General features: G+C 41.3%; 1 protein-coding gene across 1 annotated transcript in view; it reads left to right on the forward strand.

Annotated features, from left to right (window-relative positions):
* Positions 1–22,096, forward strand: part of LAMA3 (laminin subunit alpha 3) — a 242,277-nt gene that overhangs the window by 100,498 nt on the left and 119,683 nt on the right. Inside the window, exons 13-20 of the mRNA XM_063076630.1 lie at positions 9,387–9,524; positions 10,447–10,493; positions 11,460–11,559; positions 12,255–12,307; positions 12,527–12,632; positions 13,335–13,434; positions 19,468–19,624; positions 21,847–21,979. Of these exons, the coding sequence (XP_062932700.1) occupies positions 9,387–9,524; positions 10,447–10,493; positions 11,460–11,559; positions 12,255–12,307; positions 12,527–12,632; positions 13,335–13,434; positions 19,468–19,624; positions 21,847–21,979 (834 nt within the window). The remainder of the gene's footprint in view (positions 1–9,386; positions 9,525–10,446; positions 10,494–11,459; positions 11,560–12,254; positions 12,308–12,526; positions 12,633–13,334; positions 13,435–19,467; positions 19,625–21,846; positions 21,980–22,096) is intronic.

A 22,096-nucleotide genomic window follows, 5' to 3' on the forward strand; every position in this document is an offset into this window, starting at 1 on the left:
AGCCGCAGCTCTCTTGCTTGACTTGGTCATGTGGGAGGTTTACTCCTCCCCATCCCTCGTTCCTGCTTCCCCTCCTCCTTTTTCCCCTCCTCCTGGTCTTCATTTTTCTCTTCCTCTTTCCCACCGTCCCCGTGCCCCCACCTCCTTTGCTGGTGCAGCTTGCCAGGCTGCAACTAGTCAGCACTGAGAACAGAGGACAGCAGAGGGAGGGTGTGGACGTCTGAACTGGGGCGCACAGAAGGAAGCGCAGATGCCCCCAAGCCTCACCACGCCGGCCTGACACGGCACCCAGAACCGCCCCCGTTACAGTCTGATGTAGTCTTTGCGTTGTGGTAACAGGTCTTTCCCTAGAAAAGTCCTGTAAGTATGGTTGCCAGTGAGAGACCACCCTCTTCCCTGTGAACATATTCTCATTAGTCAGGCAAAGTAGCCAAGGGTCGAGGGCAAGGGCACTGGCTGATGGCGGGTGGTGCTGGGGAAGGTTTCCAGCTTGGATGCTCCTGGAAGAACCTCTCAGCCCTTCCAGGGGGAAAACGGAGACCACAGGGCTGGTGGGGAGGGCCATCTGAAGCCAAGTTCTGTGCAATTTTGCCTTGAACTGGCCTTGCGCTTTATCATTCGGTTTTTGTGTATTGAGGTGGTTGGTTGGAAGGGCTTAAGATTTTCTGTAGATTTGATTTACCCAATGCCCAGTTCCAAAGAAGTGAATTGTGAAAGTGTCGTGGAACTGACTGTTGGCTTTGTGGCTTCGACTGAAGAAGGTGCCAGCCTGCTTTTCTACCAGCAGGAAAACCTCCAAAATCGCGGGCCACCCCTCAGACAATAGGGAGCTCTGTTTCACTTACAATTGACATGTTGTCTGTGGAGTGTCTGTGGAGTTGTCTGTGGAGTGTCTCATGAGCTTCTTATGGAGGGAGAAGAGGATGACAACATTCATGGAAATACCCATCTCAGCAACGTGGCACGACTCAGCGAGAGAACGCACGTCCAGGACCTAGCCTGGCCTGGACCCCAGAAGGGTCTCCAGAGCTGCTGGTTCTCTCATTTAACAACTATCTGTCTGGCATGGGCTGTGGACCAGGACCATGCTCGCTGCTGGCAGACATGCAAAGCATGGCAGACAAGCTCTGGTACCCTTGCCCTTTATTACCATAATTTTTTATACTTCTTGAGAATAAAAGTGTCTTAAGGCAGAAATAATGAGGAGTGGATGGGAAGAAGTAAAATACTGCAGAAACTCCAAAGGACCTGGACCAAAACAAAGAGCAGAATTAATATTTTTGAAGCCTTCTAGTATTTCCAAGAGTGAGGAAGGGCTGCCAAAGTTGGGGTTTGGGTTTGGGATTTGGCGGTTTTCACTGACGGTTGGATTGAAATGAGAAGTGTAATGCCAGATTGAGTAATTCGCAATTTTATGTGCTTTTAAGGGCAAGTCTTTGTTTTTACCTCCAGAGTGTAACTGCGCCCCCTGAGGCTCCCTGGACAACCCCTCTGCCCTACGGGCCAGTGTCTGTGGCACTCCCATTATGCTGTGGAACTGCTGCCGCTGTGTTCCCGGTAGCTACTCCGACTGCCTTCATGGGTCTTTTTCTCTCCACATTCACTTTCCTTAAGGGCAGAAATAGCAGAAAGAGCCTGTACTAGCCAGTGTTCTCCAGAAAAACAGAACTGCTAGGATGTGTGCATTAAATAGAAAGAAATTCATTTTAAAGAACTGGCTCACGCGACTGTGGGGCCAGCAAGTCTGAAATCTGCAGGGCAGGCCAGCAGGCTGGAGACCCGCGGAAGAGATGATTCTGCAGCTCAAGTCTGAAGACAGTCTGGAAGCAGAATTCCTCCTCCTTCTTTGGGGGAGATTATTCTTTTTCTCTTAAGGCTTTCAGATGACTGGATGAGGCCCACCAACATGATGAAAGGGATCTGCTTTACTCAGTCTACTGATTGAAATGTGCATCTCGTTTAAAAAATATCTTCACAATAACATCTAGATTGGAGTTTGATCAAGCATCTGGGCACCATGGCCTAGCCAAGTTGACTCATAAAATTAACCAACACGAGTTCACCCCTTGTCAACTTGACACCCATACATACCTCCTTAAACTATACTTAATCTCCAAATAAAAACAAGGTCATAATTTTGCATAATATACATACGACTATCCCGTGCACAACCAAAAACTCACTAATCCTTTCCCCAAAAGAGGAAGCGAAGTCCCTGGATGATGTTCACTCCTCTTAATATCCTGTAACTTAAATACTATGGTGTAACATCGACGCATCTTATGTTACATGATAAGGGGATGGGGGGGAACCAAAGATACTTGTTACACACACACACACACACACACACACACACACACACACAACATTCATAACAAAATAAGGAAGAAATACTCATTACAAGTACATTCCTCATTGCTGTTGCTGGTCACTTTGTTACAGCTGACATTTGTAACAACCTTCTTACACTACCCATTCCATATGTCCTTTGCCCTCAGCAAGCACCTCAGCTGGTAATGATTCTTTACCTGGTACAGTGACCCAAACCTTCATTCCTGAAGAATCTGGGCCATCAATAGTCTAGCCTGAATTGTGGTGGTGTAGTTTTCCATTGACCTCAATCACAGGGCATGGTAGTACTCAGAGACACGCTAAGGGATCTCCTGTATTCCAGACATATTCTTCCTTACCTCCATTGTGGAGAAACACAATTACTCCCATTTTTGTCTGTTAATTCAGAGGCATGAGGAGCCCAGAATGGCCAGGTAGTGGTTTTAACTTCCAGTTCAATGGAATCATTGTTTTATCTTCTGGCAGGATCATTCCTACCTCTGGAACAAAGACCTGTCTAGGCTAGCAGAACATAGGTAGTGGGAACAGGAAGCAAAAATTTTGCTCGTGGATCCCTAGGGGTAATAGTGAATGGTGCCACTCCCATTTCCACTCCTTGATTCCTGGACTTGTGAATCCTGGCTATGGGGGAAACAGCACCATATACTGGGCATTAATTCAAAGCATATACAGTCTTCTAGAGAACCTGGTCCAAGCCCCGCAAGGTATTGCCACCTAGCTGGCACTATAACTGAGTTTTTAAAAGGTCATCCCATTGTTCTATCAAGCCCAATGTTCTGGATGGTGGGTGACATGGTAAGACCAGTGAATTCCATGAGCATGGGTCCACTGCTGCACTTCATTTGCTGTGAAGTAAATTCCTTGATCAGAACCATGCTGTGTTGAATACCACAGCGGTGGATAAGGCATTCTGTAAGTCCATGGAAGAAGCAGGGAAGGCATTTCTGTATCCGTAAGTGTTCATTCTAGTAAGAACAAAACACTTCCCCTTCTGTGATAGAAGGGGTACTAAGTAATTAATCTGCCACAAGGTAGCTGGCTGATCACACCAAGGAATGGTGCCGTATCAGGGACACAGTGTTGGTCTCTGCTTCTAGCAGATTGGGCACTCAGCAGTGGCTGTAGCCAGGTTGGCTTTGGTTGGTGGAAGTCCATGTTCCTGAGCCATGTACAACCTCCATCCCAGCCACCGTGGTCACATTGTTAATGAGCTCATCAAACAATGACAGAAGTGGCTGTGAAAGAGGCTGACTGGTGTCCACAGAACGGATCACCCTATCCACTTAATTATTAAATCCTCCTCTGCTGAGGTCACCCTTTGGGGAGCATTCACATAGGACAGAAAAATATTCATGTTTTCCACCCATTTGGAGAGGTTTTTTTACCCATACCTCTTCCCCAGAGCTCCTTGTCACCAATTTTCCAATTATGTTCCTTCAAGTTTCTGACCATTGAATAAAAGCATTGGCCACCACTCATGAATCAGTATATAATTGCATGTCTGGTCATTTCTCCTTCCTAGCAAAGTGAACAACCAGGTGCACTGCACAAAGTTCTACTCACTTGGAGGACATTTCCTTTACTACCGTCCTTCAGGGATGTCCACAGAAGGGGTTAAAGTGCTACAGTCATCCTACAATATGTAGGATGTCACCTATGTATCATGCAGATCCACCTCAAACCAGGCCTAAGTTTTTTTCTTCCTTTGCCAAATTATCATAGGGAACTCCCCAGGAGGCCATAGATATGGGATGAGAGAGAGAAGGTCATGTGGCAGGAGTGGGAACCACTTCTTCAAGCAACTTACTTCTGCAGAGCCTGCTTGTGTCCGATATATATACTACTTCCATTTGATGATGGAGTGCTGCTGTGCATGCCCAACTTTGTGGCTTGTGGGTCAGATCATGATGGGCAGCTCAGGTCACACGGTAACTTCATGGCCCATGTTAATCTTTCAGTCTCTACTAAGGCTCAGTGACAAGCCAAAAGCTGTTTCTCAAAAGGAAAGTGGTTATCTGCAGAGGATGAAAGGGATTTGCTCCAAAATCCTAAAGGTCTGCATAGTGATTCACATGTGGAAGCCTGCCAAAGGCTCTAAGTAGCATCCCTATCTGTCACTGACAACTGAAACACCATTGGATCTGCTCAATCATATAGTTTAAGTGGCAGGGCAGCTTGCACAGCAGCCTGGATCTGTTGCAGAGCCTTCTCTTCTTCTGGGACCCAAACCAATTGACCCCTAGAAATTTTGCTGAGATAGAGGGCCCTTGATTTTTTGTCAGATTTGTTCCCTACCTTCTGACACCCAACTGTCTTACCAATAAGTCTAGTGTAGCTGATACTTCTTGCTCACTACAGTGTAGTGGACCAGTGTGATGTCTTGTGGAAGGAAAAGGCGATTGAGATCCTTGTGAACTAAATTGTGACACAAAGCCAGAGAACTGATATACCCCTGAGGTAGGACAGTGAAAGTGTGTTGCTGGCCTTGCTATTTGAAAGCAAACTGCTTCTGTTGATTTTTACTAAGAACTGTGAGGAAAAAGTCATTTGCCAGGTCAATAGCTGCATGCCAGGTACCAGGGGATGTGTTAATTTGCTCAAGCAATGAAGCCACAACTGGTCTAACAGCTGCAATTGGAGTCATTACCTGGTCGAGTTTATGATAATCCACTGTTGTTCTCCAAGATTCATCTGATCTGTGCATAGGTCAAATGATTGAATGGGGATATCGTGGGAATTACCACCCCTGCATCCTTCACGTTCCTGATGGTGGCACTGATCTCTGTAATTCCTGCAAGAATGCAGCATTGCTTTTGGTTTACAATTTTCTTAGGTAGATGCAGTTCTAATGGCTTTTACTTGGTCTTTCCCATCATAATAACCCTCACTCCACAGGTCAGGGAACCAATGTAAAGATTTTGCTAGTTGCTGAGTATGTCTGTAACAGTTATGAATTCCAGAACTGGGGACATAACCATAGGATGGCTCCTGGAACCCAGTGGGCCCTCTGTGAGATGGACCTGAGCTAAAACTCTATGGATCACCTGACCTCCATAAGCTCCTACTCTGATTGGAGGGCCATGGTGGCATTTTGGGTCTCCTAGAATTAGTGTCAATTTAGAGCTAGTGTCCAGTAATCCCTGAAAGATCTGATTATTTTCTTTCCCCCAATGCACAGTCACTCTGGTAAAAGGACACAGGTCCCTTTGGGGAAGACTGGGAGAAAGATAAACACTATAAATTTCTGGTGAGTGTAGTAAAGTCCTTCCTTCAAGGAATTCTGGGTCTGCAAACTGGCTCAAGTCTGGAAAGTTATTGAGGAGGCATGACTCTCTGTTTTTATCTTTCAAGTTAGACTTTTGTTCATTTGATATAGAACTCTTCCACTTACACAAATAAGTAAGGATTTAGTAGACTTCCCATCCATGTCACTTCTAGGAGCACCACGATCAAGTCGCCAGCACGTAGGTCTCTATGAGCCACACTATTCTGATCACTGTTTTGACTCTGCTGCCCATTACGGTAACTATGCCCAACTTGCTTTTGGTGGTTAAGTGCTGTTTGCTTGACCTCTGGCACCCCAGGATCCAATTAACCCCACTGCATTTAGGTTTTCTAATTGAATGACAGGAGTTCCCACACCCTTAATATCTGCTCTCACACATATTCCTCAGATCACTTTCTGTTTAGATCAGGAAGATCACATCTTTCTTTTGGAGTGTGGCACACATGCTCATGGCACACATCCTCATGGATCACATTCTATACCTCACCTTTAGGGCCTGTTGGGACTAGAGTGTAGTTGTCAGTCTAGAAGGAAAGAGGAAGGTCAGGGCAGGTCCTGAGGAGGATCAGCAGTGTCTTGCAAGGCAGCTACCTCAGGGAAGGCCATTACAGTTTCCTCGGGAAAAGCAGGGTAATCTCAGACAGGGGGGAGTGGCTGCTTTGACTGGCAAAGGAGACTCATCAGAGTTTAGGGGATCTTCATCACCATCTTCCCATATGTCCCCAAACCAATTTTTAGGATCCCATTTCTTCCCAATGAATGCCCTCACTTTGACAGTGAATACCCTGCAAGATTGGGAATTTAATTTGCATTGTTAATTTAGCCACTTGCAGGATGAGACTCTGGGTTTGGTTTTCAGCAATCTCAGCCCTGAGGCTGTAGGAAATAAGGGTTTCTTTTAGGGAAGGCATAGAAACTTTAAGGTCATTTATGCTGTGCCTGAGCTGGGAATTCAAATCCCTAAACTCCTTTTCTCCCCCATTTTGTCCAGTGCAATTAGGAGCAACAAGGCAATCTCATCATATTAGTTTGATAAAAATGTCTTAAGTTATCAAATACATGGTCACCCAGAACTTTGCCTCTTAGAAGTAATTGATTAGGAGTCTCCAGTAATGACATTGCTGCGTTTCTCTATTGGGACATCACATCATAGACCACCAGTGCTCTCTTCACTACTGGAAATAGAGTCATTAGTGCCTTTAAATCTAATCAGATTAGAGAGCCAATTCCAAAAACCCCAAAACCTAATAAGAGAATTCATTCTTAAAATTCTGTTTCTCTAGAAACCTTCCTCTTGGTTCCAAAACCTGAATTTGTCGGGGTTCTCCAGAGAAACAGAACAAATAGGGTATATGAATAAGTGTGTGTGTGCGGGGGAGTGGGGGAAGGAAGAGAGAAAGAGAAGGGAATGGGTTTATGCACTTGTGGGGGCTGGCAAGTCCAAAATCTGCAAGGTAGGCCAGCAAGCTGGAGACGTAGGGAGTAGCTGATTTTGCAGCTCAATCCAAAGGCAGGCTGTAGGCAGAGTTTTTTCCCTCCTTGGGGGATATCAGCCTTTTTTCTCTTAAGGCCTTCAAGTGATTGGATGAGGCCCACCCACATTATGTAAGATAATCTGCATTACTCACAGTCTACTGATTTAAATATTAATCTCATCTAAAATACACCTTCACAACAACATCTAGGGTGGTGTTTGACCAAAGATCTGGGCACCATAGCCTAGCCAAGTTGACACATAAAATTAACCATCACAGAGCCCAAGAACATTTATTTAGAAATCTGCCACTGGGTGGGGACCTCATCTCTGCAGACCAGCCTGGTGGGAACATGGGGCCATGAAAGAACTGATGGAGACAGCAGTAGTAGAGCTGAGTCCTTGTCCTGCTGTCTGCCAACAGCTGGTGGAGTGGCATTAGGCACGTTTCTCATATTTAGTTTCTTGCGGGGTGGTGCTTCACACTATGTCAATAATTCTCTAGCCCCTCTTCTGGATGTTTTGCTCTTTGAGATCAGAGAATATGTTAGTTAGCTCATTGAAATCCCAGGTAATTTGTAAATGAGAAAACTAGCTAAGTTTCCTTCTATTAGTGGGAGTTTATTTTATCATTCTGATGACAACTAAGGCAAAGTCTATAATTCATTATCGTGATTACTAAAAAGCACTTCCACAGTAACTCACCATCCATGGGGCTGGGCCAAGCCCTGTCAAAGAGAATGAACACAGAATGGTCTTGTCCCCACAGGGGCTCTGGGCTCCAGGGCTTTGTCATGTGGGGCTTTATAGATCCCAAGGCTACCTGAAAGTAAACCACCAGAATTGGGACTTTATTTTATAAATCTTTTATTTTCCAAGGCCCCAACTAGTGTGGAATTTTTAAAACCTTGCAAACAAGGTTGTATTTTTTACTGCATACACTGAATGTAAATTTGGAGGTCAGAAATATGAATTCATCGATTCCCATCACTGCAGTGTGGGGTAGTGTAAACGGCACCTCCTCGAGCACTGGGGGACTTGGGTAATTAGAATATTGCTCTAATGTTATTAAGAGCAAGCACTGCTGAGTACTTTCTCTATGTCAAGTATTGTGCTCAATGCTTTTCGTACCTTATTGTTGGTGATTCTCTAATGACCTCAAGAAGTGGGTACTATCATTAGTTCCAGTTTACAGAAAAGGAAACTGAGGCTTAAAGAGACTAAGCAACTTGTTCTTGATTATACAGCTGTTAAATGGCACAGCTGGTATTGAATCCACATATATCAGACCCCAGAGGCTGAAGTCCTTTGCTACAGTCTAATTCAATGACTTCGGAAATGTCACCTGACCTCTGAGCTTCACCAAGTATAGCGGAATTCAATGAGACAATCTCTCCAATTCCTTCCAGTTCTTAAGATGTGAACCCCCCCCAGCTGAACAAGTCAGTTAGGCTTCTCCTACTGCTCCTCCTCCCCAGAAGGAGGACAGATGGGAGTGACACTGAGCAACTCCAGCCGGGTGGGAGTTCAGCTGCACAGAGACTAGTAGGGACCTGCGCAGTGGGAAGGGGGCTGAGAGGGGAGTGGCCAGAATCTGTGCATGTCTATTCACCCTCAGCCAAAGATGATGGAAGGTGAAGTGGGGCAGAGAAACTGGGATGCCTTTCGCATCCATTCTCAGCACTGCCTGCAGAGCTTTTTCCACGGTTATTCCACTGTAGTAGGCCCTGAGAAAATGGATATGAAGAGAGGAGGACAGCAAAAAACAGGGGACAGTTATAGGTTGATCTGGACTGGAATGGTTTGCACTTGATCCCCAGTGGGATGTGGAATTAACGTGCCCCCCTGCCCCATGAGACACATCCCCTCCTCCTCCTCCTCCTCTGAGCACCGATTACTGTATACAAGAAGCATCCCAAAGCCCTCACCCACCACCAGCCAATCTCGCTGAATGTGAAATTGGCAGCGATAAAAACTAGCATGTATTGAGTGCTCATACTGACAGGAGTTGCCCCCAGCTCTTTCAAGTATTATGTGATTTAATCCTCCCAACAATCTTGTCAAGTGGATGCTGGAGTTGCTCCCATTTAAGGGAGGGGAAACTGAGGCTTGGAGAAGTTGAGCGACTTGTTTCAGGCTCCAGATCACCTAAGAGGTGGAGCTGGAACTTGCACTTGGGCCTTTTTGGCCCCACCGCTGTGCTCTGGTCCCGGGTGCTGTTCTGCCTCTCACGTGTCTTGCTGCCCGGAGCCTCACTGAGTTCTCTTCACCCAGCCTGCCAGTGCTCAGCTCTCGGATCCTACCAGATGCCCTGCAGCCCGGTGACTGGACAGTGTGAATGCCAGCCGGGGATTACAGGACAGCGGTGTGACAGATGTCTCTCAGGAGCCCATGATTTCCCCTTCTGCCAAGGTAGGAAGGCCACTAGAATGTGAGGACACCCCAGGGTGCTGTGGCTGCAGGCAGAGAGGCCGAGCACCACCGCATCTCAGATGCAACGTTTGTCATTCTGGGGAGAAACCCAGGGCTGGACGAGACAGATCGCGAAACAGCAAAGAGCAGGAAGGTTGTGTTGACTTACAGCAAAATGTGGGGGAAAGAAAAACATCAAAAAAGAAAAAGAGAGAAAATTATCAAGGGAAGCTGAGGCAGAGACAAAGAGCAAACAAAGGCAAAAAGGCTAAGAAACAGTTTGTAAGAAACCAAGATCCTATTACGGATTTGTTTAAATGACTTGAAAAACCAGGCTCAGAACAGACTTTCCCAACCTTTTTTTAGTTCTAACGCTGTATGATAGTAATGCTGAGAAGTTGAAAGATCCCATTTTACTGGAGAGAGATTACATTAGGCTTGTGGTGCTGTGCTGACCAAGGCAGGAAAGCAAGCTAATTGATTTGATAAATAACTTTAGCACAGGATGGGGGCAAGGGGTTTGTGATAATTAAGGAATTAACTCTTGGTTAACTAATGTACTTAAAATTTCTTTATTTTTAATGGACAATTAAAAATCTCTTGATACAATATTGCCCTCTTCTGGACAGTATTGAGGTTGCTCAAAATTTTAGAATCTCTCTTATCTCCTCAATCATCAATTAGAAATGAACTTTTATTAGTAGATAGGGAATAGAGTTTTTCAGTGGCAAAAGGGGTAATTTGGGGATTAAGAAACCTAAATGTTATTCGGCATGCCATTCTAAAATTGCACATGACGAAAATATAAATGCAGATGTACTATTTTTAAAAACAAGCAAAACTTTTAAAACTCGAAACATCAAAACAAAGAGACACACAAACAGACCCCCAGACAATTAACACAGTTCTAAATCATATACAGGTTCCAGCAGTTCTTGTGACCCAGCCGGTACCATTGACTCCAGTTTGGTAAGTAGAAGATTATAGAAGGGTTGCGATTGTATTATTCTGATTAAAGACTAACAAGGTGGGAGCTTCCTGAAATTAAAAGTAAATTAAAATAAGACCTGAGGCCAAATTGCTCAAAAAGGTCATTGTTCTTTTTCAAAGAGCAGAGTGATTTTGTGATTTTTTTTCAAAAACGAAAGGATAAGATTTATTTAAACCTTTTATTCTAGAGTCTTAGAGTTTAACTCTCACTGTAGGTTACTCTGAGGGTGTTGCCACCATGGCGCCCTGCATATAAGTCTGACATACATAATTAATAAAATTGAGAAAATCAGTGACCAGGGACATATTTTAAAAAGTTGGCTATGTACAAAATAATTACAACTTCATTTATGTTATTCGAAGCACGATACTATGGTATTCTGGACACTTTTCTACGACATTTAGAAATTATCTATCTTCTTGGCCTCAGAGCCTAGAGATGCTGACGTCCAGGCACTGGATGGACAGTGGGAAACAGGTTCTGCCAGCCTTTCTGTGAGGCTTGATGCTATCCAAGCCAGGCAGCAAATCTGCATATTATTACAAAAGCACTCTCAGATTAACATAATTCTGTGCTGATTCTCAACATGTTAAATATTCAAGTATTTTTCTATTTAAACTTATAGTCTACGCTGTAGCAGCATCCACAGACACTGACAATGTTATTAACAAGAGTGATTTTTAAATTTTTCTTTCTCTGTGTTTTCCAATTTCTTTCTAACCACCCACAAATGTGGATTATGCGTGTATCCAGTAAATGAATCAAAAAACAAAAGCAAGTAGCAGACTGTTGAAATCAACCCAGTACTTTTATTCTCCCTGGATACACTTAACTTACTCTTCATGGCCACATATATTTCTGTGACAAGGCTTTGCTCAGAACACGTGTTTGAAAACATGTCTTAATGTCAAGATGTCAAATGTTAGCTTGATTTTCATTCAAAGGGGTATTGCCAATGCAAGCTTCATGTTGAAAGTCCTACTTGTAGCATCTGCAAACCATTATATTGGAATCTGGCCAAAGAAAACCCCAGTGGATGTTCAGGTAAGGTTTCTTATACATTGTAATTTAGTATATTGTAACTTCCTCTTAATTTTCTCTACCTCAGTGACTAAAACACAAAAGAGCTATTTGTTGAATCAGTTCCATTTGTCTAAAATTCTGTGTAATATTTTGACATTTTCCCCCCACTTTTGGCAGAACTGCTGTCATTTTCAAAATCTCGACAAGGGATTTATATCGTGTTTTCATATATATTTTGGTTTTTGAATAAGGCAGCTACTTGATAAATCGTTTTTATCTCCTTGTTTTTATAATCCACTCTTTCTGGTTTAATTTTAATTTTATGCTTATATTGAAGTCAGGATAAGAACTTAAAATCACTAAGTTAGAAGTACTAAATGGAATGAAAATCCTTAAATAGAGAATATTTTCATGCAAGCACATCAGTGATGACCTTGACATTAGAGTCATTTTAAAATCCCATGACATTGCAGCTTTTGTCTTGGAGTAGCCATAACCAGCCACTACTCCTTGTAGATGGATGGTATTGCTTGGTCTGTTCTGCTGACTCCAGAAAGCAATCTGATTTTAGACCTCAGCTGTGCAAACTGTGATTCTGCTGAAGTGTGCTAGAAAGTCTGACTTTGCGTGTCATGTTGCAGGCGTGTAATGTTCCCAGATCCGGGAACTATCTTTTGTGTAATCCTTGGTTCAAGGACGTTCTCTTACTTCCACAGAATGCCAGTGTCATGAGGCGGGGACAGTGAGTGGAATTGGAGAGTGTGGGCAGGTAACATGGGCCGATTTGTCATATGATACGGTAGAACGTACAGCAACTGGTTGAAGGGTTTTGGGGAGGGTGTGTTAGTTCCTCTCTAGTCATACAGTGCATGGTGATCTTTTTCAGATCCTGGCGACACTGCTTCCTATTGTACAATGAGGATTTTTCAGAAGATTAGCAAATTCTTTAATTGTATCACGTTTTCTCATCTGGCTCATTGTTCTGCAGGGAGATGGTGACTGTCACTGCAAGTCCCATGTGGATGGCGATTCCTGTGACACCTGTGAAGATGGATATTTTGCTTTGGAAAAGAGCAATTACTTTGGGTGTCAAGGTAAATACTGCCAGTGGGTCCTGAGCAAAGCAACGTGCTAATGGACAAAGACTGTCAATAACCTTTCTTCTGTCGTTGTCTTCATGCAGACTTTCTGATGGGATGTCACTGAAACGTTTTGTCCAGGGAATTTGGTCAAACATTCCATTGAAACTAGTCACAAATTGCTAATGGGGCTGCGTCTCCTTCTTTTCCACCAGCATACTGTTGGTTTCATTATAAAAAACATAATTGGGATAATTTTATAAATAACCTCAAAACACGGTAATTTTAAAGATATATTTTGTATTATCAAAAAAACGAACAGCAGATTTTGAGATAGTGTTTTGTTAAATAATAAAATTGCTACAAGGCTGCTCTTGAATCTCTTGCACAGCCCCTCCTTCGCACACTTTATTTACAAGGGTGCTATGCTTCTAAGTCATGTTTAGCTCCTGGCTGCTGTCACCTTTGCAGTGGACAGCAGTGTTTGAGCTGGCCCACAGTAGCACACTGTAGAAGCAGATTTTTGGAGGGGATACACCATTTTAGCTTGGGAGGTTCCGACCTATTTCAGTCACCTACCAGATGTAAGACACAGCAGGGGAAAGAAAGCAGGTGCTGCAGTGCTGGGATTATTGGTTTTCCTTTCTCACAGAGGGAGGCAAAGCATTCAGCATGGAGATGGTTTGAGGAGTGACGCTGCTCTTTCCTGACTTTCAGGGTGTCAGTGTGACATCGGTGGAGCGCTCTCCCCCGTGTGCAGTGGGTCCTCTGGAGCATGCCAGTGCCGAGAGCATGTCGTGGGGCAGGCATGCCAGCGGTGAGTTTCCCCACGTTAATGCTGTGGAAGACTGCAGACTTATGGTGTCTGACTTACAATGGTTCAACCTACGATTTTTTTACTATATGATGGTGCAAAAGGGACACACATTCAGTAGGAACTGTACTTCAAATTTTGAATTTTGATCTCTTCCTGGGCTAGCGATATGTGGTACGATATTCTTATCTGAGACATTCGACCCTTTATTATAAAACAGGTTTTGTGTTAGATGATTTTGCCCTGTAGGCTAATGTAAGTGTCCTGAGCATGTCTAAGGTAGGTGAGGCTAAACTATGATGTCTGGTATGTTAGGTGTATTAAACACATTTTTCACTTACAGTATTTTCATCTTATGATGGGTTTAATGGAAGGTGACAGTGCCCACAAAACCTGTTCCACTGCATAGGCCATGCAGCAGCTTCACTTGAAATTTCCCACAGGTGCAAAGCGCCAGGTGGGTGAGACAAGAGCGGGAAGCATGAGAAAGGTTCACATAGCTGAACTTCCATGTGCAAGTCACAGTGCAGAGATGCTGTGCAGACAGGCCAGCTCCACATGCCAGGGTCCTGCGCCAATGACATTTAGCTCCTCTTGTCCTTTGGGACCATGAGTGAGGGAGTGGAGAGGCCAGGTGTGTTACCTGGGGCTGGCAGAGATGTAAGAACTTCAGAAGTGAGGAAGTGGTTCGTCTCATGCAGAAGCAGATTAAAATGAACTGTAGGAGCAAGGGAGTGAGATGGAGAATATGGCCCAGCAGGGGGTAGGGGAGGTACAGTGGCATGCTGTCTCTTTCTCCATTCTATTCAGCAATTTATATATATTTGCACACCATGATGCATTCAAAATTTTCCCTCAATGGAGGAAAGAAATCTTGTTTTAATATTCTGACTTTTAATACTATTCTGGAAACTCTATGAAATGCAACTTTTTCTAAATCTCAGGTACTGGCATTTAACAGATTAATAAAATCTTTTATGTAGTTATGGTAAATTGTCAGTATTTAGCATGGTGCTTCTCTCCTTTCCCTCCATGTTTACAACATTTGAATTCTAAAGATCAGAGCCACTCAGCTGTGGTTTTCCTCAGTCTTCCTAATGGGCTGTCACTGCTGGGCCTCATAATAAAAGGTTGGTGAAAAAGGATACATCTGTAGATTTTTCTGCAGACTTGGGAGACTCACAATAGACTGGAGGAACTTTGTAAATAATTCATAAACATTTCCCCCCTGTGTTTTAACTCTTCCACCCTTGTGTTGACAAAGTGAGCTTTCTCCTACTTAACCAGCAAATGTTTAATTTGGGGGAAGAAATAATGCAACCAAATAGGAATTAAATTACCAACCCTGAGGCAAAAATATTGACTTTTTGCACTATGGCATATATATATTTTGAAATTTAGAACATGTCCCTTTAATTTAATTGCTAATAATAACTGAAATAATGGATAGCAAAGCAGCAATGTGGATGTCATAGCACTTTTTCTCCAGGTTGGTAAATCTTGCATCCTTTTCAAATAAATCCCCCCAAATATTTGTTTATGATATTATCTGAGCATTTTTAGGTTTTCTTACAAAGTTTAGAAAGCATTCGCATTCACCTTATTTTCTAAATAATTTTTGAAGTAATGAATGTAGTAGAGGGTACTTCAAAAAGTTCATGGAAAAGTAGAATTAAAAGGTAATACAAATCTTTCCATGAACTTTTTGAAGACTCCCTCATATATGTTCATTGCAGAAATTTTAGTGAGTTCATAAAAGTAAAATGGTAAATGAAAATCTTCATTCCACCACCCAGAGATAAGCCCTTTTAATATTTTTTCTGTATTTTTTGTAGACTTTGTCTACAACTAAAAATTAGCATTAAGTACCAATTCTTCTCAAACTCTTCAAAAAAATTGAAGAGGAAGGAAAACTTCCAAACTCATTCTACGAGGCCAGCATTACTGTCATACCAAAACCAGAAAAAGACACAACAACAAAAAAAGAAACTACAGACCAATATCTCTAATGAACATATGTGCCAAAATCCTCAACAAAACATTAGCAAACCAAATCCAACAACACATTAAAAAGATCATTCACCATGATCAAGTGGGATTCATCCCAGGGATGCAAGGATGGTTCAACACATGCAATTCAATCAATGTGATACACTACATCAAGAGAACGAAGGAAAAAACCCCATATGATCATTTCAATAGATACAGAAAAAAACGTGCTAAAATCCCATACCCTTTTATGATAATTCAACAAATTAGGTATAGAAAGAATAATGTACCTCAACACAATGAAGGCCATGTATGACAAACACACAACTAATATCATACCAAATGGACAAAAATTGGAGGCTTTTTCTCTAAGATTTGGAACAAAAGGGATGCCCACCTTCCCCACTCTTATTCAATATAGTACTAGAAGTTCTAGCCAGTTCATTAGATAAGAAAAAGCAATAAAGGGCATCCAAGTTGCAAAGGAGGAAATCAAACTATCACTGTTTGCAGATGACATAATCCTATACATAGAAAACACTAAAGACTCCACCAAAAAATTACAAGAACTAATAAATGAATTAAGTAAAGTGGCAAAGTACAAAATCAACACACAGAAATCAGTAGGGTTCCTGTATGTCAATAACAAAGTAGCTAGAAAAGAAATTAAGAAAGTAATTCCATTCATAATAGCTACCAAAAAAAAAAAAAATGCCTAAGAGTAAATTTAATTGAGGTGAAAGGCCTTTTTACAATTAAAACTATAAAGCATTGGTGAAAGAAATTAAAGACACAAATAAATGGAAAGATATCCCATATTCATGGGTTGGAAGAATTAACATCGTAAAAATATCCATATTACCCAAAGCATGCTACAGAGTCAATGCAATCTCTATCAAAATACCAACCACAGTCTTCACAGTAATGGAAAAAACAATCTTAAAATTTGTATGGAACCACAAAAGACTCCATATAGCTAAAGCGATCTTGAACAAAAAGAACAAAGTTGGAGGAGTCACACTACCCGACTTCAAAACATACTTTACAAATGGAACTGAGGCCACCAGAGGTGGGAAGGGGGGAGGTGGGGGTTAAGGACAAATTGGAAAAGGGCCACAAAAAATGTTTACATTGTGTAATGGTAAAATTAAAAATAAAGTAAAAAAAACCTTACAGATATAGTAACGAAAACAGCATGGTTCTGGCGTAAAAACAGAGAATTAGCCAATGGAACAGAATAGAAAGCCCAGAAATAAATCCATGTATTTTACAGCCAACTGATTTTTCACAAAGGTGCCAAGAAAGGACAGATTCTTCAGTAAATGGTGCTGGGAAACTGCATATCCACATGCAGAAGATTGAAAGTAGACCCGTATCTCTCACCATACACAAAAATCAACTAAAAATGGATTAAAGACCCAAAACCATAGCACTACTAGAAGAAAACATGTGGAAATGCTACATGAAATGGGAGCGGGCAGAGGTTTTTTGAACAAGACCACAAAGGCACAGACAACTAAAGCAAAAATAGACAGATGGGACTACATCAAACTAAAAAGCTTCTTTCTGCACAGGAAGGAACATCTATTAGTCCATGTCTGTTGCTTATAACAGAAATACCTGAAACTGGGTAATTTATAAAGGAACAATATTTATTGCTTACAGTTTCAGAGGCTGGGAAGTCCAAAGTCCAGAGAACGCATCTGGTGAAGGCCTTGGTGGTGGTGACAGTGATGCAGGGGTCTCACGTGGCAGATGGCAGAGCAGAGAGAGAGTTCCTAATGTGCTCTCCTTTTAAAGCCCTCAGAACCACTCCCACAACTGCCATTACACCATCAAATGCATTGATCCATTGACTATGGCATGGTCCTCACAATCTAATCACCTCTTCAAGGCTCCACCTTTCAGCTACCATAATAGCATTTTCCACTGTCAATAGTTACAGTGGGGGTTAAGTTTTGGGGGGCCATTCAATCCAAGGCAGGACACAATCAACAAAGTGGAGAGACAACCTTCAGAATGGGAGAAAGTGTTTGCAAACTACACATCAGACAAAGGGCTAATATCCAGAATATATAAGGAACTCAAAACAACTAAACAGTAAAAAACCAAATAACCCAATTAAAAAATAGGCAAAGGACCTGAACAGACATTACTCAAAAGAAGGCATACAAATGGCCAACAGGCACATTAAAAAAACACTCAAAATCACTAATCATCAGGGAAATAAATGCAAATTAAAACTGCTATGAGATATCACCTCCCTCCAGTTAGAATGGCTATTACCAACAAGAAAGAAAATAACTAATGCTGGCAAGGATGTGGAGAAAAAGAAACTCTTCTACATTGTTGGTTGGAGTGTAAATTGGTACAGCCACTGTGGAAAATAGTATGGAGGTTCCTCAAAGAACTAAATATAGATCTACCTTAGATCTAGCAATCCCACGAGTGGGTATGTACCCAAAGGAAATGAAACCAATATAACAAAAAGACACCACACTCCCATGTTCACTGTGGCACTATTCACAGTAGCCAAGAGATGGAATCAACCTAAATGCCCATCTATGGATGAATGGATAAAAAGCTGTGGTACATACACAGTGGAATACTACTCAGCTTTTTAAAAAATGAAATCTTATCATTTGCAGCAACGTGGATGGAATTGGAGACCATCATGTTAAGTGAAGTAAGTCAGGCTCAGAAAGACAAATACCACCACATGGTCTCACTCATATGTGGAATCTAAAAAAAAAAAGAAAGAAAGAAAAGAAAAGTGGTTCTCATAGAAGTAGAGAATAGAGTAATTGTTACCAGAAGCTCGAAGTTGGAGGAGGTTGGGAAGGAGGAGATATATAGTGGACTAACACGAACCAAACTGTGCTATCTACCCCAAGTAAATCATTGTGCAACATATGCATGTATTGAAACAGTACACTGTACCCCACAAATATGTACAAGTAAATGTTAAGTTAAAATAAATAAAATATATTAGCATTTTTAAAATGTAATTTGTATCAATTTCTTCACATGATATCATAAGCATTTGCTGTTATCATTAGATAGTCTTCAAAAATATTAATGGTTATCTAATACTTTATAATTTTTTTCATAATTGTACATTTATGTTATTCCCAAGTTTTCATTGTTTTAAATATTGTTTTATGTTAATTGTTTGACACTATATGAAGTCATTCTTTAGATTCTTAGAAGTAGAACTACTGGGCCAATGGGTATGAACATTTTTAAAGATCTTTGTAAATTGCCTCCAGAAAAGTTGTACACATTCCTCATTCTTCTTGCAATATAGGAGCCTGGCCTTTTATTTCCTTTGACTAATACATCTTTATGGTTTAAATCAACTAACTGCAATTATTTTGTTACTGGATTGGCAAATATGTCATTTTGAAAAACTTCAAGTAGTTTGAATATAAAATGCCACACAAGTGTTCGAATATTTTTGATTCTTCTCTGTGACTACAATGATTGAACTCTTAAAAGGAATCCATTATATGGTTTAAGAGAAAACAAGGCATAGAAAAGTCATTCTAATGGTCAAAACATGTATATAAAGAAAAAAATGCATCTAACTTGTAAATTTAGCATATGAAATACTTTATGTAATGTTCACCATTGTATCTATGGTGCTTAGCAATAGAGTATTAATATTTGTGTAATGAGTTAATATGAGAGTATAAATGAATGAATGAATAAAATAAATAGTTAATACCTAATTTGACTTTGGAAAGTTGTTGGTAAACATTGAGAACATATTAAAGGATGCTACCACTATGGATTGTGCTAAAAGATTTTCTAGATTTTAATGCTTAGAACAAGTAGGTGTTGTTGGGTGTGTTTTATGTGAATATTTACATGAATGAAAACAATAATTTAGAGAAAGGGCAGGGGGACCTCTCTCATTCGTCCTTGTTTAATGTACTCTGTCAACTTGGTGAAGTTCTCTTATCAGTAACTATTGGTATTAGAGGATATTCAGATGATCAATGAATCTAACTCACTGTATCCATATTTACTTTTTATTTATAAAAGGCCTGAAAACAACTACTATTTCCCAGATTTGCATCATATGAAGTATGAAACTGAAGATGGTACTACACCTAATGGAAGTGACCTCTGGTTTGGATTTGATCCCCTGGTATTTCCTGAGTTTAGCTGGAGAGGATATGCCCAGATGACCTCTGTACAGGTATCCAGGCAGTAGGGCACAGCTTTATGGCAGGGTAGCTGAGTCCCCCCAAAAGGTGACCTGTTCCCAAAACTGATTCCTGGATTCTTTTTCTCCACAATATGGGTTGGGTTTGGTGTTGAGGTTAGGCTTGGGGTTTGGGGTAGTGTTGGATTTTAACTGATAAGCATATATGTGGATTTCACAGTTCATTGTTATGTTAATTTGGTTGAAAAATCAGAAAATGAAGGGATCAAAGAAAAATGGTGTTTACCTTTGAAAACTTTTTACAAGAAGAAGGAAGTTTCCTAAACGACATAAGGGACATTTTTCTTGAAAGCCACTTGGGGAAAATAAAAATGAGCTGGCTTAAATAATTCCAATAAAGCTAGTGTTGCTAATTTTTGACTGACGCTTTTTAAAAATTCTGTATTACTATGTGAATAGAAACTAAGATAAATGATGAGTTTTAGTTAGTGCTATTTAATTTTTCTTTCCCATATTTCTCCTTTCCTCTATTCTTCTCTATTGTATCCATACATCTTGGCTTTGAATTAGAATGAGTAAGGGAATTTATATATTATTTGTTTACCATTAGAGTGTATACAATATTTATAACTAAAACATTCTGTATAGTCATCGAATAGTTTTATCCTCAGAATTCTCTTTGAGGTTGGTCTCTTCAAGTTGTTTCTCAGTGGAGAAGTTCAGAATAAGAGAGAGAAACTGATGACCGTCGGAACCCAATATTGTCCTTAGCAGATCCGGGACTAGTACTTGCTATTTCCTTCTCAGTCAGCCCTTAGGGAAACGAGGTCAGGTTCACAGTTCTCTTGGGTCCCCCAGTGATTCTACTGCTGCTTTTCGCCTGGTCACAGTCCGTCATGCCAGCTGCCTTTCTCAAATAGTACCTAGGATCTTAAGACACCTTGCTCTTTCCTCCTGCTCCCCAAATACAGCAATTCAGTTTCTCTAGTGCCCTGATCTTACTCCATTACTCAGAAAAAAAGCAGTGGATTTCTCTGAGTCATGATAGCATGTGAATGACTGAGAGCCCAGTCATGGTCTATACCTTCTCACAGGTGTTTACAGGTTGAAAGACTAGCTGGTCAACACAAAGGAATGAATTTCTAATGATGGATTTTCTGAGGAAATGTTTTAGTCAGAGGACCTGGGTGGTGTCTCTCAAATCACCTTACTTCACTGTGCTCCTAATACATTTTTGCATTTTTATTTTCCAACTTGGAACTAACACTTAAAGGTGAATTCAGTCAAATTGTGAGGGTCAGAGGGAATTCCTCAGGGTGGGTCACCTGCAGCTTCTGCTTTCAGAGCAAGTGATCCTACCCAAAATCAGACTTTATTGCCACCAATGTCTCACTCAATGAATGGCCCCTTCATTCTAACCAAAGGAGTTGGGGGAGAGACCAAAAGAATCACTGATTTGGGAATTTCCAAGCTTCATGAACTTTCCTTGGGCCACAGCTGGATCTGGACATGTAGTCTGTGGTTCAGAATTAAAATAGTCTACTCTTTTCTTCAAGATCATGAACTTCATAGAGCTTACAGAACATTGGGTGAGCACCAGGGCCTGGAGAACAACAGGACCCCTTCTCTAGGTTGAAAAGCCAACATTCTCCCTGGAAAAGAGATTGAGATAAAACCTCATGAGACTTAATAGGCATATTTTAGTTACATCCAGATGTTATCACTAATGTTAAACTTTCCTTAGCCATTGTGATTTCTGTGACCATTTAGGTTGTATGTATGTGAGGTGGGCCCTGGAGTGCTCTCTCTACGGGGTGGTGGTGTGAAATAATACACTTTCCTTTCCTTCTCTTCTGCCTTTTTATTTTTCCCAGCCAGTGGTGGTTGCCCCTGTCACCGTGGCTGTCTTAAACTAGTCCATCTATTACTCCGCTCTGTCTGCCTGATTACAAAAAGTCAAAAGAGGATCTCAGTTGCTGAGGGAGTGCATTTTCACTGTAACTTTAATTGTAAGTGATTTTAATTCCTTGTTAGGCTTGCCTGTTTCCATCTTCCAGAGTTCCTTGGTGCTTGTTGATTGGGTGTGAATGTGTGTGTTTGTGTGTATGTACTTGTGTGTGTGTGTGTGTGTGTGTTTGTGTGTGTACTCTACAAGTCCTATAATGAAACTTGAATAGAATAAAGTCCCTGTTTGGCTAGCATTTCTTTTAACCAGTTGTCTCTTCTATACTTTGTGGCTTTTTGATATTTTTCAGAATGAAGTGAGGATAGTATTGAATGTGGGGGACTCAAATCTCTCTTTGTTTCGCATTGTTCTGAGATACATTAACCCTGGAACTGAAGCCATATCTGGCCAAATAAATATTTATCCATCCTGGGCTACAGCAGGTGGGTGAAATTTCAAGCTTCTTTTCAATTAAGAAATGATCAAGTAGTGAAATATTTTCTCCAATTTTTCACAAAGTTGATCATCCTTAGAAAACGTTAAGCCCAATACATGGTCTG

This window comes from Cynocephalus volans, chromosome 13 (assembly GCF_027409185.1).
Source record: "Cynocephalus volans isolate mCynVol1 chromosome 13, mCynVol1.pri, whole genome shotgun sequence".
Lineage (NCBI taxonomy): Eukaryota > Metazoa > Chordata > Mammalia > Dermoptera > Cynocephalidae > Cynocephalus > Cynocephalus volans.